At 36.5% G+C, this 25,045-nt stretch overlaps 1 protein-coding gene across 1 annotated transcript in view; it reads left to right on the forward strand.

Moving 5' to 3' along the window:
* TEX11 (testis expressed 11) overlaps positions 1–25,045 on the forward strand; it is a 378,612-nt gene that overhangs the window by 271,925 nt on the left and 81,642 nt on the right. The window contains exons 18-23 of the mRNA XM_060086496.1: positions 6,280–6,404; positions 11,454–11,539; positions 14,204–14,260; positions 18,056–18,096; positions 19,367–19,453; positions 20,823–20,893. Coding sequence (XP_059942479.1) covers positions 6,280–6,404; positions 11,454–11,539; positions 14,204–14,260; positions 18,056–18,096; positions 19,367–19,453; positions 20,823–20,893 — 467 coding nt within the window. The remainder of the gene's footprint in view (positions 1–6,279; positions 6,405–11,453; positions 11,540–14,203; positions 14,261–18,055; positions 18,097–19,366; positions 19,454–20,822; positions 20,894–25,045) is intronic.

The following is a 25,045-nucleotide window of genomic DNA, read 5'->3' on the forward strand; positions in this document are numbered from 1 at the left end:
ATTCATGATGTGTTCCTTTTTAAAATATAATGTTAGATTTGATTTGCTAACAGTCTGTTTAAGAATATTTGTACCTGTGTCCATGAGTGATACTGGTCTCTAGTTTTCCTGTAATGTTTTTGGTTTTGCAATTAGGGTAATGCTTACTACATACAATGAATTGGAAAATACACCCTCTTTTTCCATCTTCTAGAAGAATTTGTGTTGCTCAGTTGGTATTATTTCTTTGTTAAATGTTTGCTAGAGTTCACAGGTGAAGCCATCTGGGGCTGGAGTTTTCTTTATGAGGTTTTTAATTATAAACTCAATTTCTTTAATAGACAATAAATAGGTTTCTTCAGGTTATCTATTATTTCCAAACTGAACTTTGGTAGTTTGTGTCTTTCAAGAAATTTGTGTGTTTCATCTAAGTTGTTGAAATTATTGGCCTAAAGTCATTCATTATATCATCCATATTATCCTTTTGACATCTGTAAAATCTTTAGTGATGTCACCTTTCTCATTCCTCATATTTGTAATTTGTGTCTTCCCTCTTTTTCTCCCTGTCAGAGTGGCTACAAGTTGATCAATTTTATTGCTCTCAAAGAACCAGCTTTTGGTTTCATTAATTTTTCTCTATTTTATTTTCTGTTTTCTATTTCATTTATTAATGTTCTGATCTTTATCATTTCCATTCTTCTACTTACTTTGAGTTTCATTTGCTCTTTCTTTTCTGGTTTCCAAAGGTGAAAGCTGACGTCATTGATTTAAGACCTTTATTCTGGTTTAACATAAACAGTTAATGCTGTAAATTACCTTCTAAGTATTGCTTTAGTGACAATACACACATTTTGATATATTGTGTTTTCATTTTAATTCATTTCAAAATACTTTGCAATATGACCTTTGACTCCAGTGTAAACCCATGGATTATTTAGAAGTATGCTATTTATTTTCCAAACATTTGCAGATTTCCAGAGAACTTTTTTATTAATTTAATTTAATTGTTTTAGTGTAAGATCGTAAGTTTGTATGACTTGATTATTTTAAAATATGTTGATGCTTTTTATATGGCTCAGAATATTCTCTTTCTTGGTAAATGTTCCATGTACACCAGTGAGAAATGTGTATTTTGCTGGTGTAAGGTCAAGTGTTCTATAAAGGTCAATCAGGTCAAGTTGATTAATAGTGTTAAATATCCTTGCTGATTTTCTGTCTACTTCTCCTGTCAGTTATTTGAGAGAGGTTATTGAAAACTTTGACAATAATTATGGATTTGTTCATTACTCCTCATAGTTCTATCAGTTTTTGCTTCTTGTATTTTGAAATTTTGTTATTGGATGCATAAGCATTTAGGATTATGTCCTCATAATGAATTGATTCCTTTATCATCATGAAATAACCTACTACCACTGGTAATAATCTTTGCTCTGAAGTCTATTTTGTCTGCTATTGATATAACCCCTCCAGCTTTCTTTTGATTACCTCTACTATAGTATATATTATCCCATCATTTTCTTTTAACCAATTTTGGCTTTATATTTAAAGTGTGTTTCTTGTAGGTAGCATATAGTTTAAAGTTGCTTTCTTTAATTCAATCTATCTCTGTCTCTTTTTTTTTTACATCTTTATTGGAGTATAACTGCTTTAAAATGGTGTGTTACTTTCTGCTTTATAACAAAATTAATCAGCTCTACCTATACATATATCCCCATATATCCGCTCTCTTGTGTCTCGCTCCCACCCTCCCTTTCCCACCCCTCGGGGGGTCAGAAAGCACCAAGCTTATCTTCCTGTGCTATGTGGCTGCTTCCCACTAGCTATCTATTTTACATTTGGTAGTGTATAAATTGTCCATGCCACTCTCTCACTGCGTACCAGCTTACCCTTCCAAATCCCCATGTCCTCAAGTCCATTCTCTACATCTGCATCTTTATTCCTGTCCTGCCCCTAGGAACTTTGGAATCATTTTTCTTTTTTTTCAGATTCCATATATATGTGTTAGCATACAGTATTTGTTTCCCTTTCTGACTTATTTCACTCTGTATGACAGACTCTAGGTCCTTCCACCTCACTACAAATAACTCAATTTCGTTTCTTTTTATGGCTGAGTAATATTCCATTGTATATATGTGCCACATCTTCTTTATCCATTCATCTGTCAGTGGACACTTAGGTTACTTCCATGTCCTGGCTACTGTAGATAGAGCTGCAATGAACATTGTGGTACATGACTGTTTTTGAATTATGGTTTTCTCAGGGTATGTGCCCTGTAGTGGGATTGCTGGTTCATATGGTAGTTCTATTTTTAGTTTTATAAGGAACCTCCATAGTGGCTGCATCAATTTACATTCCCACCAACAGTGCAAGAGGGTTCACTTTTCTCCACACCCTCTCCAACGTTTACTGTTTGTCGATTTTTTGATGCTGGCCATTCTGACTGATGTGAGCTGATACCTCATTGTAGTTTTGATTTGCATTTCTCTCATGATTAGTGATGCTAAGCATCCTTTCATGTGTTTCTTGGCAATCTGTATATCTTCTTTGGGGAAATGTCTATTTAGGTCTTCTGCCCATTTTTGAATTGGGTTGTTTGTGTTTTTTTATACTGAGCTGCATTTGCTGCTTGTATATTTTGGAGATTAATCCTTTGTCAGTTGCTTCATTTGCAAACATGTCCTCCCATTCTGAGGGTTCTCTTTCCGTCTTGTTTGTGTTTTCCTTTTTCCTTTGCTATGCAAAAGGTTTTAAGTTTCATTAGGTCCCAGTTGTTTATTTTTATTTTTATTTCCATTTCTCTGGGAGGTGGGTCAAAAAGGATCTTGCTGTGATTTATGTCAGCGAGTGTTCTTCCTATGTTTTCCTCTAAGAGTTTGAGTGTGTCTGGCCTTACATTTAGGTCTTTAATCCATTTTGAGTTTATTTTTATGTATGGTGATCCATTTTGAGTTTATTTTTGTGTATGTGTTAGGGAGTGTTCGAATTTCATTCTTTTACATGTACTGTCCAGTTTTCCCAGCACCACTTATTGAAGAGTCTGTCTTTTCTCCATTGTATATTCTTGCCTCCTTTATCAAAGATAAGGTGACCATATGTACGTGGGTTTACCTCTGGGCTTTCTATCCTGTTCCATTCATCTATGTTTCTGTTTTTGTGCCAGTACCATACTGTCTTGATTATTGTATCCTGGTAGTATTTTCTGAAGTCTGGAGCCTGATTCCTCTAGCTCCGTTTTTCTTTCTCAAGATTGCTTTGGCTATTCGGGGTCTTTTCTGTTTCCCTAGAAGTTGTGAAAGTTTTTCTTCTAGTTCTACGAAAACTGCCATTGGTAGTTGGATAGGAATTGCATTCAATCTGTACATTGCTTTGGGTAGTATAGTCATTTTCACAATGTTGATTCTTCCAATCTAAGAACATGGTATTTCTCTCCATCTGTGTGTATCATCTTTAGTATCTTTCACCAGTGTCTTATAATTTTCTGCATACAGGTCTGTTGTCTCCCTAGGTAGGTTTATTCCTAGGTATTTTATTCTTTTTGTTGCAGTGGTAAATGGGAGTGTTTCCTGAATTTCTCTTTGAGATTTTTCATCCTTAGTGTATAGGAATGCAAGCGATTTCTCTGCATTAATTAATTTTGTGTCCTGCTGTTTTACCAAATTCGTTCATAAGCTCTAGTAGTTTTGTGATAGCATCTTTAGGATTCTCTATGTATAGTATGTCATCTGCAAACAGTGACAGCTTTACTTCTTCTTTTCCCATTTGGATTCCTTTTATTTCTTTTTCTTCTCTGATTGCTGTGGCTAAAACTTCCAAAACTATGTTGCATAATGATGGTGAGAGTGGACAACCTTTTTTGTTCCTGATCGTAGAGGAAATGGTTTCAGTTTTTCACCACTGAGAACGATGTTGGCTGTGGGTTTGTCATATATGGCCTTTATTATGTTGAGGTAAGTTCACTCTATGCCTACTTTCTGGAGGGTTTTTATCATAAATATGTGTTGAATTTTGTCAAAAGCTTTTTCTGCATCTATTGAGATGATCATATGGTTTTTCTCCTTGAATTTGTTAATATGGTTTATCACATTGATTGATTTACGTGTATTGAAGAATCCTTGCATTTCTGAGATAAACCCCACTTGATCATGGTGTATGATCCTTTTAATTTGCTGTTGGATTCTTCTTGCAAGTATTTTGTTGAGGATTTTTAAATCTATGTTCATCAGTGATATTGACCCTTAGTTTTCTTTCTTTGTGACATCTTTGCCTGGTTTTGGTATCAGGGTGATGTTGGCCTCGTAGAATGAGTTTGGGAGAGTTCCTCCTTCTGCAGTATTTTGGAAGAGTTTGAGTAGGATAGGTATTGCTCTTCTCTAAATATTTGTCAGAATTCACCTGTGAAGCCATCTGGTCCTGGGCTTTTTATGTTAGAAGATTTTTAATCACAGTCTCAATTTCAGTGCTTGTGTTGGTCTGTTTATATTTTCTGTTTCTTCCTGGTTCAGTCTCAGAAGGTTGTGCATTTCTGAGAATTTGTCCATTTCTTCCAGGTTGTCCATTTTATTGGCATATTGTTGCTTGTAGTAGTCTCTCATGATCCTTTGTATTTCTGCAGTGTCAGTTGTTACTTCTTTTTCATTTTTAAATCTATTGATTTGAGTCTTCTCCCTTTTCTTGATGAGTCTGCCTAATAGTTTATCAATTTTGTTTATCTTCTCAGAGAACCAACTTTTAGTTTTATTGATCTTTGCTATCATTTCCTTCATTTCTTCTTCATTTATTTCTGATCTGATCTTTATGATTTATTTCCTTCTGCTAACTTTGGTGTTTTTTTCTTCTTCTTTCTCTAACTGCTTTAGGTGTAAAGTTAGGTTGTTTATATGAGATGTTTCTGGTTTCTTGAGGTAGGATTGTATTGCTGTGAACTTCCCTCTTAGAGCTGCTTTTGGCGCATCCCATAGGTTTTGGGTCATCGTGTTTTCATTGTCATTTGTCTTTAGGCATTTTTTTCATTTCCTCTTTTATTTCTTCAGTGACCTCCTGGTTATTTAATGGTGTATTTTTTAGTTTCCATATGTTTGTATTTTTTTTACAGATTTTTTCCTGTAATTGATATCTAGTTTCATAGCTCTGTGGTTAGAAAAGATACTTGATACAATTTCAGTTTTCGTAAATTTAGCAAGGCTTGATTTGTGACCCACAATATGATCTGTCCTGGAGAATGTTGCATGAGCACTTGAGAAGAAAATGTATTCTGTTGTTTTTGGATGCAGTAATGCCGTAAATATCAGTTAAGTCCATCTTGTTTAATATATTATTTAAAGCTTGTGTTTCCTTATTTATTTTCATTTTGGATGATCTGTCCATTGGTGAAAGTGGTGTGTTAAAGTCCCCTGCTATGACTGTGTTACTGTCGATTTCCCCTTTTATGGCTGTTAGCATTTGCTGTTAGGAGCATAAATATTTACAATTGTTATATGTTCTTCTTGGATTGATCCCTTGATCATTATGTAGTGTCCTTCTTTGTCTCTTTTCATAGTCTTTATTTTAAAGTCTATGTTGTCTGATATGAGAATTGCTACTCCAGCTTTCTTTTTTGTGTGTGTGTAGTATGCGGGCCTCTCACTGCCATGGCCTTTCCCATCGCGGGGCACAGGCTCAGCGGCCATGGCTCACGGGCCCAGCCGCTCCACGGCACGTGGGATCCTCCCGGACTGGGGCACGAACCCATGTCCCCTACATCGGCAGGCAGACTCTCAGCCACTGCGCCACCAGGGAAGCCCCCAGCTTTCTTTTGATTTCCAATTGTGTGGAGTATCTTTTTCCACCCCCTCACTTTCAGTCTGTACCTGTCCCTAGGTCTAAAGTGGGTCTCTTGTAGACAGCATATATATGGGTCTTATTTTTTTATCCATTCATCCAGGGCTTCCCTGGTGGCGCAGTGGTTGGAAGTCCGCCTGCTGATGCAGGGGACATGGGTTTGTGCCCCGGTCCGGGAGGATCCCACATGCCACGGAGTGGTTGAGCCTGTGAGCCATGGCCGCTGAGCCTGAGATCCGGAGCCTGTGCTCCGCAACGGGAGAGGCCACAGCGGTGAGAGGCCCGCGTACCGCAAAAAAAAAAAAAAAAAAAAGACTTCTTGACAGTTCAGCAATTTAGATGACTTTATGAAAATTAATTAATATTTTAAAGATATTAATGCTCTTAAAATAAATTCCAAAGTCATTGGGATATAATTAACCATAGATAGCTATTATCTTTGATAAGAGTATCTCATTTTTTAATTGTTTCCTTGTTTTTCAGCTTTGCAGGCAATTACTCCTTCAGAGAATTTATTAAGAGCTGAAGAACAAGAAGAGAATGATGTACTTAAAAATAGACGTTTAGTTGTCACGCTCCTCAGTTCAGCTGCTGAGTTTGCTCTACGGGTAATTCTTATGTACCCATCTGTGAGATTTTTACTTCTTTTCCATTTTCAGAGACAATTAGAATGGAATCATCATCAGTTAGGCACAGGAGAGGCCTTTCTTTACCCTCTATTTTGCCTCATTATTTTCACACCAAGCTTTGTTGCAGAATTGCTTTATTTCTCTCCATTGCTTTATGATGTAGAGAAAAGTAAATAAAACAAAGTGAGGTAATAGTTTTGAGCTTAAAACAACAGAAAAAATAAGCATAGCAAAACATTAACTTTTATTAGAAACTTGAGATTTAAAGTACTATATACCATGCAAAAAAATAGTCATCTATTTGAAAACTTATCTTTCTCATTAGTTTGCAAAAAAAAAAAAAAAAACAGTTTAAATCTTAATGGACCTTTTTAGTTTGTAACCAGAAAGCGACTTTAGTTTAGAGGTAATAAATACTTGCACCTCCTTTGTTTACTTGCAAAATTCTGGTCTTAGTAATATACAGGATTAGGAAAAGCATTGTAGCAACTGTGTAGCTCTTGGACTAGGTGATAGACCGGGTTTGAATTCTGGTTCTGCCACTTAAGTGCTTCCCTTCTTTGAATCTTAATTTCATCATTTGTAAAATAAATATACCTAACTCCAGTGTTATTGTGAAAATTAACTAAGAGTATGGCTGAAAATGTGATTTGTAATGAAAGAAGCTTGATCTACACATATAGTGTTTCTGTTCTTATAAATGATATACAATCTGGCCACAGCCGTCTCTTCTACTTTATCTCATATTACTCCCCTGTAGCATCATTATAGTGATATAAGCCACCGTTACATTAGGCACAGGATCTAGAATGGTGGAGGCACAGGCCCTCTATAACTCCAAGCAAATACAGTGTCTCTCAAACAGGCCAGTCACATTCCTTTTTCTGTGTCTGGTTTATACCATCCCATCTTTTAAGAAATGTTCTTATTTAAATGCCACCTTTTCAAAGTCCAACTTAAGATTTCCTTCCGCTGTAGAGACTTCCCAAATCAATTCCAGTCCTCATTGCTCTCTTTCTACTCTAAGTTTCAGTAATTTTTAACGTGTATGCTAGTTATTTGGTCTGTATCCTATATACTGCCTTATGTTGCTAATGCATGGATTGTCTGTCTAACTTGACTATAAGATCCTTCAGGGCCATATTTCTAGTACCTAGCCCAATATCTTGCCCAAAGTAGTAGCTGAATACAGTTTTGAATGATATGTGTTTTGATGTTAATGAATAGGATAATAGACGTCCTGGCAGAGGAAAAATATTTGGCAGATGTAGATACATGATGTGCTTGTACAGGAAATGAGAGAAAAATCTACAATGGGGAACCCAAAGGCAAATATCTTTTTAAAGGAAGGTTTATAAAGTTACATTTGCTGGAAATCAGAAGAAAGCCAATGGGAGAATTATGGAACTATATTTCTGAAAAGGAAAATCATTTTAATAGAGGAGAAAGAATCAGAAAAAAAAAAGCCTCAAGTAGTTTGAATTAGAAGATGGAAGGAAGGATGGATGAGCCAAACGCAGGAAACTGAATATATCTCTACAAAAGAACAAGGGTGGAATCCAGTTTTTACTTACTGCAATTGCTTTGCAAAAGGCATTTCAAGTGCTAGTGAGACTATCATTCATTCAGCAAATATTTATTGAGCACCTGCTAAGTGCCAGGCACTGTTCTAGTCTCTTGGGATAAATTAGTATACAAAACAGTGATACACCTTCTTGGAGCTAACATTCAAGCAGGAGGAGAGAAGATAATAATAAGCATAATAAATAAGAAATTATATAATATGTTAGAAGTTGATAGTAATATAGAAGAATAGAGCAGGATAACAAGGATCAGGGATGGGAGTGGTCTGGGATTGGTGTGAGTTATTTTTTTTAATAGGGTGGTGAGGAGAGGTCTCATCGAGGAGATGACATTTGTACAAAGACTTGAAATTGTTGAGGGAGTTAGCCCTGTAGATATATGGGGGGAGTGAAGAGGAAGAGTATTAAAGGCAGAGGTAACAGCCAATACAAAGGCCCTAAGGTATATGTCAAGGAAGCCAGTATAGCTAGAGTGAATAAAGGGTGGGATTAGTGAGAGATGAAGTCGGAGAGGTGATAGCCCAGATTATGTAGATCCTTGTAGACCAGTGAAAGGACTTTGACTTTTACTCTGAATGACATGGGGAACCATTGGAAGGTTTTTAACAGAGCAGTGACATGATTTGACTTTCATTTTGACAGAAATACTCTTGGCTGTTATATTGAGAATAGACCATAAAAGAACCAAGCAAGGAGACCTGTTAGGAAGTTTTCAGAGTAATCCAGGGAAAAGATTAAGGTGACTCAGGTAAGGGAGATAACAGTGGAGGTAAATTATAACAGAATTTGCTGACAGATTGGATTAAGGGTATAAGAGAAAGAGACTGGGTCATCAAATGGAGTTGCCATCAATTGAACTAGGAAAGGCTGCAAATAGAGTACGGTTGGGGGGAAAATCAGGAGTTCAGTTTGGACATGATGCATTTGAGATGTCTATTAGACTATCCAGGTAAAGATCTGAATAGTCAGTTGTATATATGACTCTAGAGTTGTGAAAGAGGTCTGGGCTGAAGATAAAAGTTTAATAAGAGTCATTAATATATAGATGGTATATAAAGCTATGAGACTGGGGTGCCATCACCAAGGGAGTGAGTATATATGCAGTAGAGAAGAGGACCAGAGACTGAGCCTGAAACCCTCAAACATTAATGGTTTGGAGAAAAGAAGAGGAACCAGTAAAGGATAATGAAAGGGAGTAATCCATGAGGTAGGAGAAAACAAGGATGATGTGGTATCTTGGAAGCCAAATGTGTTTCAAGGAGGAAAGAGTGATCAACTATGTTGAATGTTGCTGATAGGTCAAATACAGTGAGGACTGAGAACTGACCATTGGAATTTATAATATGGAGGTCATCAGTGAGTTTGACAAGAGCAGTTTTGTTAGAGGTAGGACAATCACCTGATTAGAGTAGGCTCAAGAGAGAATTGAAGGAAAAGAATTGGATACAATAAGTATAGACAATTCTTTAGAAGAGTTTACTACAAAGGGAAGAAAAGAAGTTGGGCAAGAAAACAAAATTTTTTTTAAAGTTGGGCAGTAGTTGGTGAGAGAAGTAGGATCAAGAGGTTTGTTTGTTTACTTGAAATGGGATGAGTGAGAATGTTTATTTGCTAATAGGAATGACCCAGTTAAGAGAACAAAAATTGACAATGTGAGAGAGAAAAATGAAAATTGTTAGAGTAATGTCATTAAATAGGCAAGAGGTGATGGATGCAAGTGTTTAAGTTTAGGGTTTGGCTCTAGGAAGAATCATGGTCATTTATGATAGCAGTTGAGAAGGCAGAGTATGTGGTGTGGTTCCTGGTGTGTGAATAGATGTGGTAGTGGGAATCTGTGGAAGTTCTCTTTCTGACTGCTTCAGTTTTCTCAGTGAAGTAGAAAACAAGGTCATCACCTGAGAGTGAGAATAGGAGAGGAGGTGTTGGGTGTTGAGAAAAGAGGATAAGATATCAACTAATCATCCAGAAAATCAAGAAAGTGAATGGCAAGGGTAGTGTGGCATGCTTGCCTTGTAGCAGTAAGGTCCATTTGATGAAGTTTTAAAAACAAAACAAATGGTTGTACAGGTTTTTACCCAGCTACTTTCAGCTGCATGGATGCAGGCACAAAAGTCACTAGAAAGTTGAATTTAACCAGGCTCATGGTTTTGCCAGATGAATACAATGAAGCAAAAGAGGGGCAGGAAAATCAAGGAACAAGGGAGTGATTATAATTAATCCCCATGGAATTTAAACTGGATACCGAGGAGGACTTTAAGGGGATGAGGGATGGTGAAATATTAGTAGTATCAATGTATTGGAGATCTTAATGCATTTGAAGGATTGCTTGAGTGGTAGAGGGAGTGAATTAGAAAGGTAGGAGATGGTAGAATACATGAAATAGAGCAGGGTACAAGACTAGAGTGAGGGAGTGAGGCACCTAGAATTGGTCCATGCACAACCCTGAGAATGAGTGTATCCATAAATTGTGTACCCTAGGAGCCTCACTTGCATCACCTGGCTTTTTAGTGATGACAGTGTCCAGTGAATGACTGTACTAGTGAATGGCTAATATAATTGGCAGAGTGGAATTCAAGGAAATAAGAGACTAGGATATTAAAAGGATCATCTATCTGTATAATGAAAATGCCAAAAATTGACAGGAGTATATTTTGGAAAAAATAACTGTGAGTAGTAGATAAATCATTAAGAAGTGAGAAGAAATGGTCTGAGAGCAGTTCACCGTAACAGTGAAGGATAATGGGTGATACAGTCTGGTGACAGGAAATTCAAAGCTGGGGGTTTTAGGGAGCAAGAGGGAGAATAATTTTAAAACAGCAATGAAGAGCAAAAATGATGCCTACGCCATCTCCAGGTCTAGGGAGATGAAAGAAAAACAGCCACTACTTGAGAGGGCTTCACTGGAAGCAGTGTCCTTGGAGAAACCTAGATTTCCATTAGAGAAAGATTGTAGAGGGAACCTTCTGGGAAGAGGTTGCTCATAGAGGAGACTTTACTGATAATGGACTGAATTTCAGAAAGCATAGTGGAAGGTTTGGAGGAGTTGGGGAGAAATGAGAAAAGAGGACAAAAGGGATTTACAGAGCCTTATGTGGATTAAGGTGCTGGAAATGAGGGTGGCCTCAGAGTCCAGGGTTCTTTTGGCTACTGCTGACAAACAGGAATAAAGAGCACAGTAAGATTAGTCCTAGTGAATTCAAGGCAGTGTTGGCAAGGCTATGAGTGTTTGTGGATAGGGAGGAGTGGCTTTCTGGGGCCAATATGAACCTGTTCTATTTTTGTCAATGAGTTGTATCTTCATTCTACCATCTTGCAGTAGCTCTTTTGAGAATACAAAACAAACAAGTTCAGATTTTGTCTTCCCCTTAATGGACAGGAATATAGATAACATTTTGTAAGTATCACTTTGAGATGTAATTTAACATATTATATTTGTCCTTTTTAGAATGAACAGCAAATCGTGGCAGGAAAAGTTTTGGAATATTTAGCTCAATGTTCAAAAGACGGACAACAAGTCCTTACAGCTTTAAAGTAAGTAATCCACATCCTGTGGATGTGAAAGGATCTCCTCTGTACATGTTACTCTTGGTCTATAAACTTTGCCAAAACAGTACTGATGGGATCAAGCTGAGTCAATGCCTACAATACCAAGTGGGTTTTTTTCCAGCTTTATTGAGATGTAAATGACAAATGGTGGCATTGTGTAAGTTAAGGTATGTAACCTGGTGATTTAATACACATTCGTATTATGAAATGGTTAGCACAGTAAGATTAGTTAATACATCCATCACCTCACAAAATTACACACTGTGTGTGGTGAGAACATTTAAGATTGACTCTCTTAGCAACTTTCAAGTGTATAATACAGTATGGTTAACTATAGTCACCATGCTGTACATTAGATCTTTGGAATGTATTCATCTTATAACTGGAAGTTTATACCCTTTGACCAACATCTCCCCATTTTCTCCACCCACAGGCCCTGGCAAACATCATTCTACTCTATTTCTATGTGTTTGGATTTTCTTTCTTTCTTTCTTTCTTTTTTTTTCTTTTTTTTTTCTAGAGATTCCACATATAAGTGAGACAATACAGTTTTTGTCTTTCTCTGTCTGACTTATTTCACTTAGTACAATGCCTTCAAGTTCCATCTGTGTTGTCACAAAAGGCAGGATTTTCTTCTTTTATTTGGTTGAATAATATTCCTGTTTGTGTGTGTGTACATATACCACATTTTCCTTATTCCTCCACTGATGGACACTTAGGTTGTTTCCATGTCTTGGCTATTGTGGATAATGCTACAGTGAACATGGGGGTGCAGCTATCTCTTCAAGATAGTGATTTCCTTTCCTTTGGATATATACCCAGAAGTGGGATTGCTGGATTGTATAGTAGTTTTATCTTTACTTTTTAAGGAACCTCCATGCTGTTTTCCACAGTGGCTGTACCAGTTCGCATTCCCATCAACAACGCACTAGGGCTCCCTTTTCTCTACAGCACTCGTTATGTCTCATCTTTTTGATAATAGCCATTCTAACAGGTGTGAGGTGATATTCCATTGGGGTTTTGATTTGCATTTCCCTGATGATTAGTAATGTTCAGCATCTTTTCATGTACCTGTTGGCCATTTGGATGTCTTCTTTGGTAAAATATTCAGGGGCTCTGCCCATTTTTTAATAAGATTATTTGTTTTTTGCTGTGGAGTTGTAGGAGTTCCTTATATATTTTGGATATTAACCCCTTATCAGGTATATTGTTTGCAGACATTTTCTCCCATTCCATAGGTTGCCTTTTCATTTTTTTGATAGTTTCCTTTGCTGTGCGGAAGCTTTTTACTTTGATGTAGCCCCACTTATTCATTTTTGCTTTTGTTGCTTGTGCTTTGGGTGTCATATCCAAAAATCATTGTCAAGGAGCTTTTTCCCTGTGTTTTCTTCTAGGACTTTTATGATTTCAAGTTTTATATTTAAGTCTTTAATCCATTTTGAGTTAATTTTTCTGAATAGTGAAAGATAGGGGTCCAATTTCATTCTTTTGTATGTGGATATCCAGTTTTCCCAGTACCACTTATTGAAAAGGTTATCTTTCCTCCATTAAATATTCTTGTCTCCCTTGTCAAATGTTAGTTGACAGTATATATATGGGTTTATTTCTGGGCTCTCTGTTCTATTCTGTCAGTCTATGTGACTACTTTTATGCCAATACCATGCTGTTTTGATTACTATAGCTTTGTAGTATAGTTTGAAAACAAGAAATGTGATGGGTCTAGCTTTGTTCTTTTTCAAGCTTGCTTTTGTTGTTCAGGGTCTTTTGTGGTTCCATTTGAATTTTAGGATTTTTTTTTCTATTTATGTGAAAAATGCTATTGGAAATTTGGTAGGGATGCTTAAGGTAAGAAAAGATATCAGTTGAAACTGATCTTTCCCTTTCTCTGTTTGTATGAAGGAAAATGGTTTATCAAAAGGGAAATTTTACATACAATAATGAGACAGAGGAGGGTGAGGTTAGGACATAGTAACTCCTAATGATGTAACTGAGAATATGCCAGTGGGAAAAATAAACAAGGAGGGTTCTATAGTGATTCTCCCATTGGTCAACTATACTTGAGGCCACACTTCTGGAGGGAAATGGAGTCACAGATATAAAAGTATCAGAAGGAGTCTTGAGATACATATGTTTAGTCAGATAAATATCTAAAATTATTCTGGATGATTGATGGTGTTTTTTTCTTTTTAAAGATTTTTAGGATTTGAAACTTTACAAACTACCTTATTTTGTCAGTTTGTCATCATGCCGCCAGATCCCTTCAAAAAATATTCATCCTAGTTTATGTGGAACCCAAAGGCCAGTTCCAGGTTCCTTTATAGAAAGAAAAATATAAAAGACTTGTACACTATATCTGATGTTCTGGCAGCTGATTTGGGGCAATTATATAAACTGTGGAACTATTTAAGAATTTGTCATAAGCAACACTTTCGTTTTAAAATTATTTTATTAAATTACTCTTCCAAAATTACAAAGTTGGTATGTTTTCATTGCAACCATTAAGACATACAAAGACCTATAAATAAAATAATCTCCTTTTTTACCTCTCTTTTCTCACTTCTGCCTCCTGGGCTAATCAAGATTAATAACTTGGTATATATTCTTTCACATATTTCTTCCTAAGCATCACTTTTTATATTTATCATACAGGTGTTTGCTTCGTCTTGTTTTTCCACAAGTTTCTCAAATGCCAGAATCTGAAAAGAAGTAAGTTATAATTCAACAGAAATGATGTATTCACCGTTAGAAAAAATATAACAACTTTCACTAGAAACCTTGTATTGAGAGATATATAGTATACTGGGTAAGGTCAATATAGGCTCTGGGGCCAGTCTTCCTGGGTTCATATTTTGGCTCTGCCACTTACTAGATATGTAACCTGGGCTCTGTTTCCCGATCTGTAAAATGGGTATAATAATAGTACCTACCTTATGAGGTTGCTGTGATGACCTGATGAATAAATACGTGTAAAACACTTAGAATAGTACCAGGCATTTAGCACGCCCTCAATAATGTTCATTATGATTTCATTATGATATTGTGTGTGTTCCCCCCTTTCTTAACAGGAGACTTAAATATAGACATAGCTCTTAGCTCTTACTTTCCCACAGAAACATAAATAACTGGGTTGGCTTGTTGATTCTGATTCTATATCAGCTCATCTGGGAGTATTCAAATATCTTTCTGCTCACAGTTTCTATGGCATAAGATATAAAGAACTTAACAATTCATGGGAGAATCGGGTCACCCATATTTCATTCACAAAATTCACTTCCTCCTAATGATTTAAAAGAAAACTCTATTCAAGGTCTTGACTAGGGATAACTTTCAGAGAAATACCACCTATCTCTATTTTCTCTACTTGGACAAAAACTCTGTAATAGTGTATCACTACTTCATTTTTGCTTTGTATATTTATATCTGGAGGCAATATATTTTTTTAGCTAAATTCTTTGGGAACTATCTATGACTGAGAAAATATTAGATTGATGACATAACTTTTTTCATAATACAAATTTTACCCAGACATATATGGTAAGTTTTGCCCCTTCTTTACAGGCTCTATGAATCCATTTGAAGGGCACTCAAACTAACTAAAAAAAAAAAAGCCATATTGAGATAATTGAAAACTTGAGTAATGACCAAATATTTGATATTAAGAAATTATTAACTTTTAGGCATATAATGGTAGTATAGCTATGTTTTTAAAAGGATCCTTATATCTTACAGATACATCCTAAAATATTTATGGATGAAATGATGTGATGTCTGGAATTTGCTTCTACAAACAATAAATGCTTGAGAGGGTTTGGAGAAAAGGGAACTCTCTTGCACTGTTGGTGGGAATGTAAATTGATACAACCACTATGGAGAACAGTATGGGTGTTCCTTAAACTAAAAATAGAACTACCATATAACCCAGCAATCCCACTGCTGGGCATATACACTGAGAAAACCATAATTCAAAAAGGTCATGCACCAAAATGTTCATTGCAGCTCTATTTACAATAGTCAGGAAGGACATGGAAGCAACCTAAGTGTCCATCAACGGATAATGGATAAAAAAGATGTGGCACATACATACAATGGAATATTACTCAGCCATAAAAAGAAACAAAATTGAGTTATTTGTAGTGAGGTGGATGGACTTTGAGTCTGTCATACAGAGTGAAGTAAGTCAGAGAGAGAAAAACAAATACTGTATGCTAACACACATATATGGAATATTTAAAAAAAAGAAGTTCTTAAGAACCTAGGGGCAAGACGGGAATAAAGACACAGACCTACTAGAGAATGGACTTGAGGATACGGGGAGGGGGAAGGGTAAGCTGGGACAAAGAGAGAGAGTGGCATGGACATATATACACTACCAAACGTAAAATAGATAGCTAGTGGGAAGCAGCCGCATAGCACAGGGAGATCAGCTCGGTGCTTTGTGACCACCTAGAGAGGTGGGATAGGGAGGGTGGGAGGGAAGGAGAGGCAAGAGGGAAGAGATTTGGGGACATATGTATATGTATAACTGATTCACTTTGTTATAAAGCAGAAACTAACACACCATTGTAAAGCAATTATACTCCAATAAAGATGTTAAAAAATAATAATAATATGGGAGAAGAGGGGGTAGTTGGAGGTATCATTAAAATAAGATTGATGATGAGTTAGTAATTATTGAAGCTGGGCCATGCATACATGGGGATTCATTCATCTGTTAAATTTAAGCATCTTTGAAATTTTCAACAATAAAAAGTTAAAAAATGAAATAAACTCAGAGACTAAATCTTGATAGCTAATAGATTGAAAGAGCTCCTCAAAGGCTAGGACTATGTGTATTTATCTTTGTATCTCTGGAACCTAGGACAGTATCTAGCACATAATAGCCACTCAATTTATTTAAATGGCTGAATATCAGTTCTTTACAAGAAGATCTTATATTGGATTTAAAAGGTGCTTCATATTCCATGTAATTGTGATGCACAGTCAAATCCCACTCATTAAAACTAATTTAAAGATGGGGAAAAGGAAAGGGATCTTGTTCAAATTAATGACAAACTTTAATTACAGAATATTTTATAAATATACCTTTATTGTTCTCAAGTAAATATAGTAATAAAGCACATCTACTAGCAGTGTTTTCAAGTAGAGGTCAGGACCTGATTTAACAAATAGATTAGACTAACTTATAAAAGAAAAAAAAGCCTAATTCAATGGGAACAGTCAGAGAATTGAGTTCTAGTTTCAGCTGTTTCACTAACTTCTGATTTACCTTAGACAATAACAACTTATTTAACTTCTCTAAGCTTTATTTTCTTCACCTATTAGATAAAAGAAGGTGAACTGGAAAATTTCTAAAGTTCTGTCCTCTTCTAAAAATCTTATGTTTTTGAATTACAGTATCTACCTAAGTATTAACAATTTGTGTGCTACAATTTTTGAAAGCAGTTTGTCTCAAGTAGATTATACATCCCTTTCCATGTCCTCATTCTTATTTGTACTATTTATTTGCATTAATGGACCCTCCCTAGATTATTTTATATAGTCACTGAATTAAATAGTGAAGTCAACTTTAGCTCAGCTGAAATTCAGATTAATAAAATTTACTGTTAGAAGTTACTTTATATAAAGCAGATGTTTAATGTTTATCCCTAAAAAAGCTGCTACTTTTCCTGAAGCACAGTCTGTATTGTATAATACTAGACATTCTCCTGATACGGCCAGTCTTGTAGTGTGTTCTACCCTACTTACTATAAACTTCCTTAGTTGAGTTTGCCGATACTTCCATATTCAATCCTTTGTTTAAGCATAGTGGGATGTTTTTCTCTGTTAAAATGTATGTTCCCCCTAAAGAAGCTTAACAAAGGGTCAAGAGACCTAGGTAGTAGCAGTCTTGACATTGTCATTGCGTAACCTTAGACAGATCATCCTGCATTTCCAGATCTGTTTCCTCATCTGTAAAATGAAGGGTATGGATAAGTGGTTTTTAAACTATATTCCTTAGAAACCTGGAAATTCTGTGGCACTGCCTCAGGGGCTTCCAGGAAGCTGAGGCTCTAGGCCTCCACCTACCACTGGTTCAACCAGAGCAGGTACACTTTTGTCTCTTCTTGTATATTAGACTTTTATAAAATTTTATTTGAAACACAGGTTCCAGTTGCCCCTCTTAAAAAAAAACCAAAGCTTGAAAATCACAGAGATCACTACCTGCTCTCAAATTCTGTGACCCTGTAATATAAAACCTTATCAGTCATTGAAATCCTTTGCTTGAGAGTAGGTGTAGAAGGGGAAGAGAGAAAAAAAATATGAGGACATTGGAGATGAGGAACAGTATCCTATAATGAGGAAAAACAGTGTTGAAATGATAGGTTGGAGCCTTGAACAACAAACTTCACAATTTTACATTTTCCTTGAGCTGCTCTCAGGCAAATATAGAGTCTCTTTTTGGTACTTTTCTGTAGTAAAGCTTTGGAACAGTATGAAAATACTCTTTTCTTTATTTTTTAGAAAGAAAGAAATGGATAGACTTCTGACTTGCTTGAATACAGGTAAATATCTCCTTGGTTATTTTCACTCCTTCATTTTGCCTCTATCCTCTATTAAATTCTCCAAGTACATTGAGCACACTGACTCGGGCTTCGTGTTTGAGTTAAGCTTCATGCTTTTACTAACACTTGTCACAGCAGTATACCTGTTTATTTATTCACAAGCAGAGAAAAGTTTGTCATCATTAGCATTCATCTCCAAATGTGATTTCACCTCTGTTTTTATTCCAGTTTTTTAAAAGGCATTCCCCTTCCTTCCTTCCTTCCTTCCTTCCTTCCTCCCTCCCTCCCTCCCTCCCTCTCTCCCTCCCTCCTTCCCTTCCATGTCTATTGCCACTTGGTCCTAACCTAGAAATTGAACAGGTGAAAAAGGGTCAAGACAAATAAAAATATTCTGAGCTCTGCTAATTTTCATGTTCTCTGAATCAAATTCAGATTGTTTACTCTGTTGTTTTGAAGCTGTCCATCTGTCTATCCAAGTCTGTGTCATCTCCTCTATCTACTAATTCCTCCCTATCCACTTCATTCAGCTAACTTCCTAGCTACATTGCATTCCTTTTTCCAACTCCATGCTTTCTTTCTTAGTGTCCCTTTTGCCTAATAGGTCTTCCAATTTCTACTGCCCATGTACCTATTTCCTTATGTCTAAAACACACCAAAAACTCCATATCTTAGAAATTCTGTTCCATTTATTGCAGTAGTTGAATTTTATACTTCAAATACCTGTCAACAGGGTGTAAATGTAGCAAAGTGGTTTAGAAACCACAGCTTTTCAAAAGAGAAAACGTTTTCTGTTGGCATTCTTATCTCTCAGAAGGGCACATGAGTATGTAATAAATGCTTTCTGATGATGACGGCACATTCTGGTTCCATACTGTGCTTGCTGTAGGAGCACAGTAAATATTATGCCAACCTATCAATACTCTTCCAATCCTCAATCTCCTTTTCAGTGTTTTAAATGATTATTCCTCTTCTTTGTTTCCTTACACGTAAATCATATCTTTCTACCTCAGGTGGTGAATGATTGCTCTAAGTAAAATTCTAAATCTCTCCAAAGGTGTGTTTGTTCCCCAGAGTTTGAGTTAACAGTTTCTTGGAGCTTGGTAATGCTTTTTGTCATTTAAATTACTTTTGGTATGCACCCATGCACACGCATAGAAAAAGAACTTTCTAAATTCAAGCTCATGTTTGACTGTTTTTAAAGCAGGATTAACAACTTTGCTAGAGTATAAAGTAAAAGACCTCAATATCAGATTTTCCTGTTTGACTGCAGCACTCCCGAAACTTGTTCAGTATTTTGATGGAGAAGTCTCGACTTCAGGCTCAAGGACTAATGAAGCTCATTGGTTTCGAAAAATGGGTAAAAGGAAATTCTGTGGCTATGGGAAACATTGTGGGGTGGTAGAATCAGACAGATGTGGATTCAAATTCTGGATCTTCCATTTGTAGCTATGGGTACAAGGATAACTTGCTTAATCTCAGTTTCACTATTTATAAAAATGGGGACAATTATACATACTTCATAGGGTTATTATGGGTTTTAAAAGAAACAGTGTATTTACCTGGGGCATACTGTGTACTCACTAAATACTAGTTTTCTTCCTTTTCCGTAGAAATGGATCTAAGAATAAAATGATGAATTAGAACTACAGGTCCCCAAGGTTATGCTTCTAAACTTGGTCTAGAATGCCCAATTTGTCTCTAAATGTGATTCATGAAAAATAAACTACATGCAACAATATGAATGAATCTCCCAAAAATAATGTTGAGCAAAAGAAGCCAGATGTTGAGTATATACTGCATGGTTCCATTTATATATAGTAAAAAACAAAAACAAAAACACAGGCAAAACTAATTGGCGCTGTTAGAACTTAGGATAGTGATTACCCTTGAAGGGAGTCGTACTTGAAGAGGGTAAGTGAGAGTGCTTCTGGGTTTCTGGTAATGATCAAGATTTTCCTTGATCTGGATTGGTTACATGGATATATACACTTTGTGAAAATTCGTCAAGCTGTACAATTATGAGTTGTGTAATTTACTTTATGTAGGTTCTATTTCAATAAAAATGTTTATGAAATTGTGGAGGTAGTTACTACAGTGATAAGTAAGCAAGAGCAATTAAGCATCAGTGTCACAAAGTAAACTGGTTCTACATGGACCTTTTTCTGCTTTATGGGGTTTACTGGGGCTCTAATCTAGGAGAAAAGGGAATAAATACAGCAATCTGGCTTCTGGGAAACATGCAAATAATGGAAAATAACAAACATTTAAACTATAGAAAGGTTTAATGACTTTGACCTTTTGGAAGTTTGAAAAGTTATTTTCTAGTACTTGTTTTACTGAATTTTAATTTTGATTTTCCAAGGTAAAGATCATACTGAATGTTGCCTACTGGGGGCTCCACCAACTGAAGTCGGTGAACTCCTCAGTGTGATCCTCATTTTTTTAGATGGATTTGTGCCAACTAAGAATTTATCATACGTCCCCAATTTAAAAAAATCCAACACTATCTCCATTGGCCACTGTCCTAGAATTAAAGATTGGAAGTGATAGAAGTCTCTAAATTTACCTGGAAAAAATTTCTCTGAAAACCTAAAGTTAACTTCTTTTAACCACTGAGAAACCACTCATTAGTGTGTTAATATTAAAGATGTAGGTAGTGGAGATTATAATGGTACAGATTTAAACAGTAAATTTTCATAATTATGTTATTTCATGTTAACTTTCAGCTTGGAACTTGGCTGTGCAATGTGACAAAGACCCAGTGACAATGAGAGAGTTTTTCATAATTTCTTATAAGGTAAGTCTCTTCCAACAAGTATCTCACATATGGATCACAACAAGGATATGACCACTATGGGTATAGTCAATGACTAAGTATAGAGTGAGATTGGATTTTAATCTAGGAACTTTTAATATATGTTTAAGCAGGAATGACCTAAGGAGAATTTGATCCCTATAGGGTATAATATGAGAACATGAGGCAGGTCTCCCCATACCGAAATATCACAGACAACCATCATGGAGCCTGAAGTTCTACCATAAGAGACTTATTCCTTTATCTTTGAAGGAATTTCAGTCTCTCAGAACCTATATCAAAATATAACTGCCTTGGGCTTCCCTGGTGGCGCAGTGGTTGAGAGTCTGCCTGCCGATGCATGGAACGCGGGTTCATGCCCCAGTTCGGGAGGATCCCACATGCCGCGGAGCAGCTGGGCCTGTGAGCCATGGCCGCTGAGCCTGCGCGTCCGGAGCCTGTGCTTCGCAATGGGAGAGGCCACAGCAGTGAGAGGCCCGTGTACCGCAAAAAAAATAAAAATAAAAAAATATATAACTGTCTTTAGGAGGGAATACTCTAAGAAGTTGTCAATTACCAAAACATTAGGAAGGGTTATGGGTATAAGTCTATAGGAATACTGAATAGGTATCTGGGGACAACAGGAGGTTAAAAGGATGCTACGAAGCTTGGACCTACTTTATAATTTTTCCAACAGGTTTTGTGTGTAAGGATTTGTGAGCTTGTTTTGCAGTTACAAGCCTTTTAAAATAGTTGTTATCCTCCAAGGTAGAGGTTAAATGCCAGAAAGAGGATCAAGTATTGATTAGAGGATGAAAAGAGAGGTGGCAAAGAATATCCCTCATACACATTCAGGAGTATGCAGTCTGATATGTTGAGGTAGATTAAATGTTTTAGAACTGGAAGGAACTATAGAGATAATCTAGCACAACTCCCTCATTTTATATACGAGTCACCTGAGATGTACAGAGCTTGGGTGTCTTGAAATGCTATTAGTTAAATGATGGTGATGATTATGATCACTAAATATTTGGGGAGATTAAGAAATAATGTTTGAAAGTTTAGGTATAATTGCCATTTTAATTAGGTGAAATAAATTAGCTTTAGTTTTTTTTTTTTTTTGCTTTATAACAAATTTAATCAGATATACATATACATATGTTTCCATATCCCCTCCCTTTTGCGTCTCCCTCCCACCCTCCCTATCCCACCCCTCCAGGCGGTCACAAAGCACCGAGCTGATCTCCCTGTGCTATGCGGCTGCTTCCCACTAGCTATCTACCTTACGTTTGGTAGTGTATATATGTCTATGCCGCTCTTTCACTTTGTCACAGCTTACCCTTCCCCCTCCCCATATCCTCAAGTCCATTCTCTAGTAGGTCTGTGTCTTTATTCCTGTCTTACCCCTATGTTCTTGATGACATTTTTTTTTCTTAAATTCCATATATATGTGTCAGCATACAGTATTTGTCTTTTTCTTTCTGACTTACTTCACTCTGTATGACAGACTCTAGGTCCATCCACCTCATTACAAATAGCTCAATTTCATTTCTTTTTATGGCTGAGTAATATTCCATTGTATATATGTGCCACATCTTCTTTATCCATTCATCCGATGATGGACACTTAGGTTGTTTCCATCTCCGGGCTATTGTAAATAGGGCTGCTATGAACATTTTGGTACATGTCTCTTTTTGAATTATGGTTTTCTCAGGGTATATGCCTAGTAGTGGGATTGCTGGGTCATATGGTAGTTCTATTTGTAGTTTTTTAAGGAACCTCCATACCGTTCTCCATAGCGGCTGTACAAATTCACATTCCCACCAGCAGTGCAAGAGTGTTCCCTTTTTTCCACACCCTCTCCAGCATTTATTGTTTCTAGATTTTTTGATGATGGCCATTCTGACTGGTGTGAGATGATATCTCATTGTAGTTTTGATTTGCATTTCTCTAATGAGTAAAGATGTTGAGCATCCTTTCATGTGTTTGTTGGCAGTCTGTATATCTTCTGTGGAGAAATGTCTATTTAGGTCTTCTGCCCATTTTTGGATTGGGTTGTTTGTTTTTTTGTTATTGAGCTGCATGAGCTGCTTATAAATTTTGGAGATTAATACTTTGTCAGTTGCTTCATTTGCAAATATTTTCTCCCATTCTGAGGGTTGTCTTTTGGTCTTGTTTATGGTTTCCTTTGCTGTGCAAAAGCTTTGAAGTTTCATTAGGTCCCATGTGTTTATTTTTGTCTTTATTTCCATTTCTCTAGGAGGTGGGTCCAAAAGGATCTTGCTGTGATTTATGTCATAGAGTGTTCTGCCTATGTTTTCCTCTAGGAGTTTGATAGTGTCTGGCCTTACATTTAGGTCTTTAATCCATTTTGAGCTTATTTTTGTGTATGGTGTTAGGGAGTGATCTAATCTCATACTTTTACATGTCCCTATCCAGTTTTCCCAGCACCACTTATTGAAGAGACTGTCCTTTCTCCACTGTACATTCCTGCCTCCTTTATCAAAGATAAGGTGACCATATGTGCGTGGGTTTAACTCTGGGCTTTCTATCCTGTTCCATTGATCTATCTTTCTGTTTTTGTGCCAGTACCATACTGTCTTGATTACTGTAGCTTTGTAGTATAGTCTGAAGTCAGGGAGCCTGATTCCTCCAGCTCCATTTTTCGTTCTCAAGATTGCTTTGGCTATTCGGGGTCTTTTGTGTTTCCATACAAATTGTGAAATTTTTTGTTCTAGTTCTGTGAAAAATGCCAGTGGTAGTTTGATAGGGATTGCATTGAATCTGTAGATTGCTTTGGGTAGTAGAGTCATTTTCACAATGTTGATTCTTCCAATCCAAGAACATGGTACATCTCTCCATCTATTTGTATCATCTTTAATTTCTTTCATCAGTGTCTTATAATTTTCTGCATACAGGTCTTTTGTCTCCTTAGGTAGGTTTATTCCTAGATATTTTATTCTTTTTGTTGCAATGGTAAATGGGAGTGTTTCCTTGATTTCACTTTCAGATTTTTCATCATTAGTATATAGGAATGCCAGAGATTTCTGTGTATTAATTTTGTATCCTGCAACTTTACCAAATTCATTGATTAGCTCTAGTAGTTTTCTGGTAGCATCTTTAGGATTCTCTATGTATAGTATCATGTCATCTGCAAACAGTGACAGCTTTACTTCTTCTTTTCCGATTTGGATTCCTTTTATTTCCTTTTCTTCTCTGATTGCTGTGGCTAAAACTTCCAAAACTAGGTTGAATAAGAGTGGTGAGAGTGGGCACCCTTGTCTTGTTCCTGATCTTAGTGTAAATGGTTTCAGTTTTTCACCATTGAGGACGATGCTGGCTGTGGGTTTGTCATATATGGCCTTTATTATGTTGAGGAAAGTTCCCTCTATGCCTACTTTCTGCAGGGTTTTTATCATAAATGGGTGTTGAATTTTGTCGAAAGCTTTCTCTGCATCTATTGAGATGATCATATGGTTTTTCTCCTTCAATTTGTTAATATGGTGTATCACGTTGATTGATTTGCGTATATTGAAGAATCCTTGCATTCCTGGAATAAACCCCACTTGATCATGGTGTATGATCCTTTTAATGTGCTGTTGGATCCTGTTTGCTAGTATTTTGTTGAGGATTTTTGCATCTATGTTCATCAGTGATATAGGCCTGTAGTTTTCTTTCTTTGTGACATCCTTGTCTGGTTTTGGTATCAAGGTGATGGTGGCCTCGTAGAATGAGTTTGGGAGTGTTCCTCCCTCTGCTATATTTTGGAAGAGTTTCAGAAGGATAGGTGTTAGCTCTTCTCTAAATGCTTGATAGAATTCGCCTGTGAAGCCATCTGGTCCTGGGCTTTTGTTTGTTGGAAGATTTTTAATCACAGTTTCAATTTCAGTGCTTGTGATTGGTCTGTTCATATTTTCTATTTCTTCCTGGTTCAGTCTCGGCAGGTTGTGCATTTCTAAGAATTTGTCCATTTCTTCCAGGTTGTCCATTTTATTGGCATAGAGTTGCTTATAGTAATCTCTCATGATCTTTTGTATTTCTGCAGTGTCAGTTGTTTAGCTTTAGTTTTGACATTCATGATAGCACTAGTCGGATTCCATGTTAGAATCAAGTAGCTTAGAATTTTGCTGTACTACAAAGCTGGGAGGTTTGGGG

This window comes from Mesoplodon densirostris, chromosome X (assembly GCF_025265405.1).
Source record: "Mesoplodon densirostris isolate mMesDen1 chromosome X, mMesDen1 primary haplotype, whole genome shotgun sequence".
Lineage (NCBI taxonomy): Eukaryota > Metazoa > Chordata > Mammalia > Artiodactyla > Ziphiidae > Mesoplodon > Mesoplodon densirostris.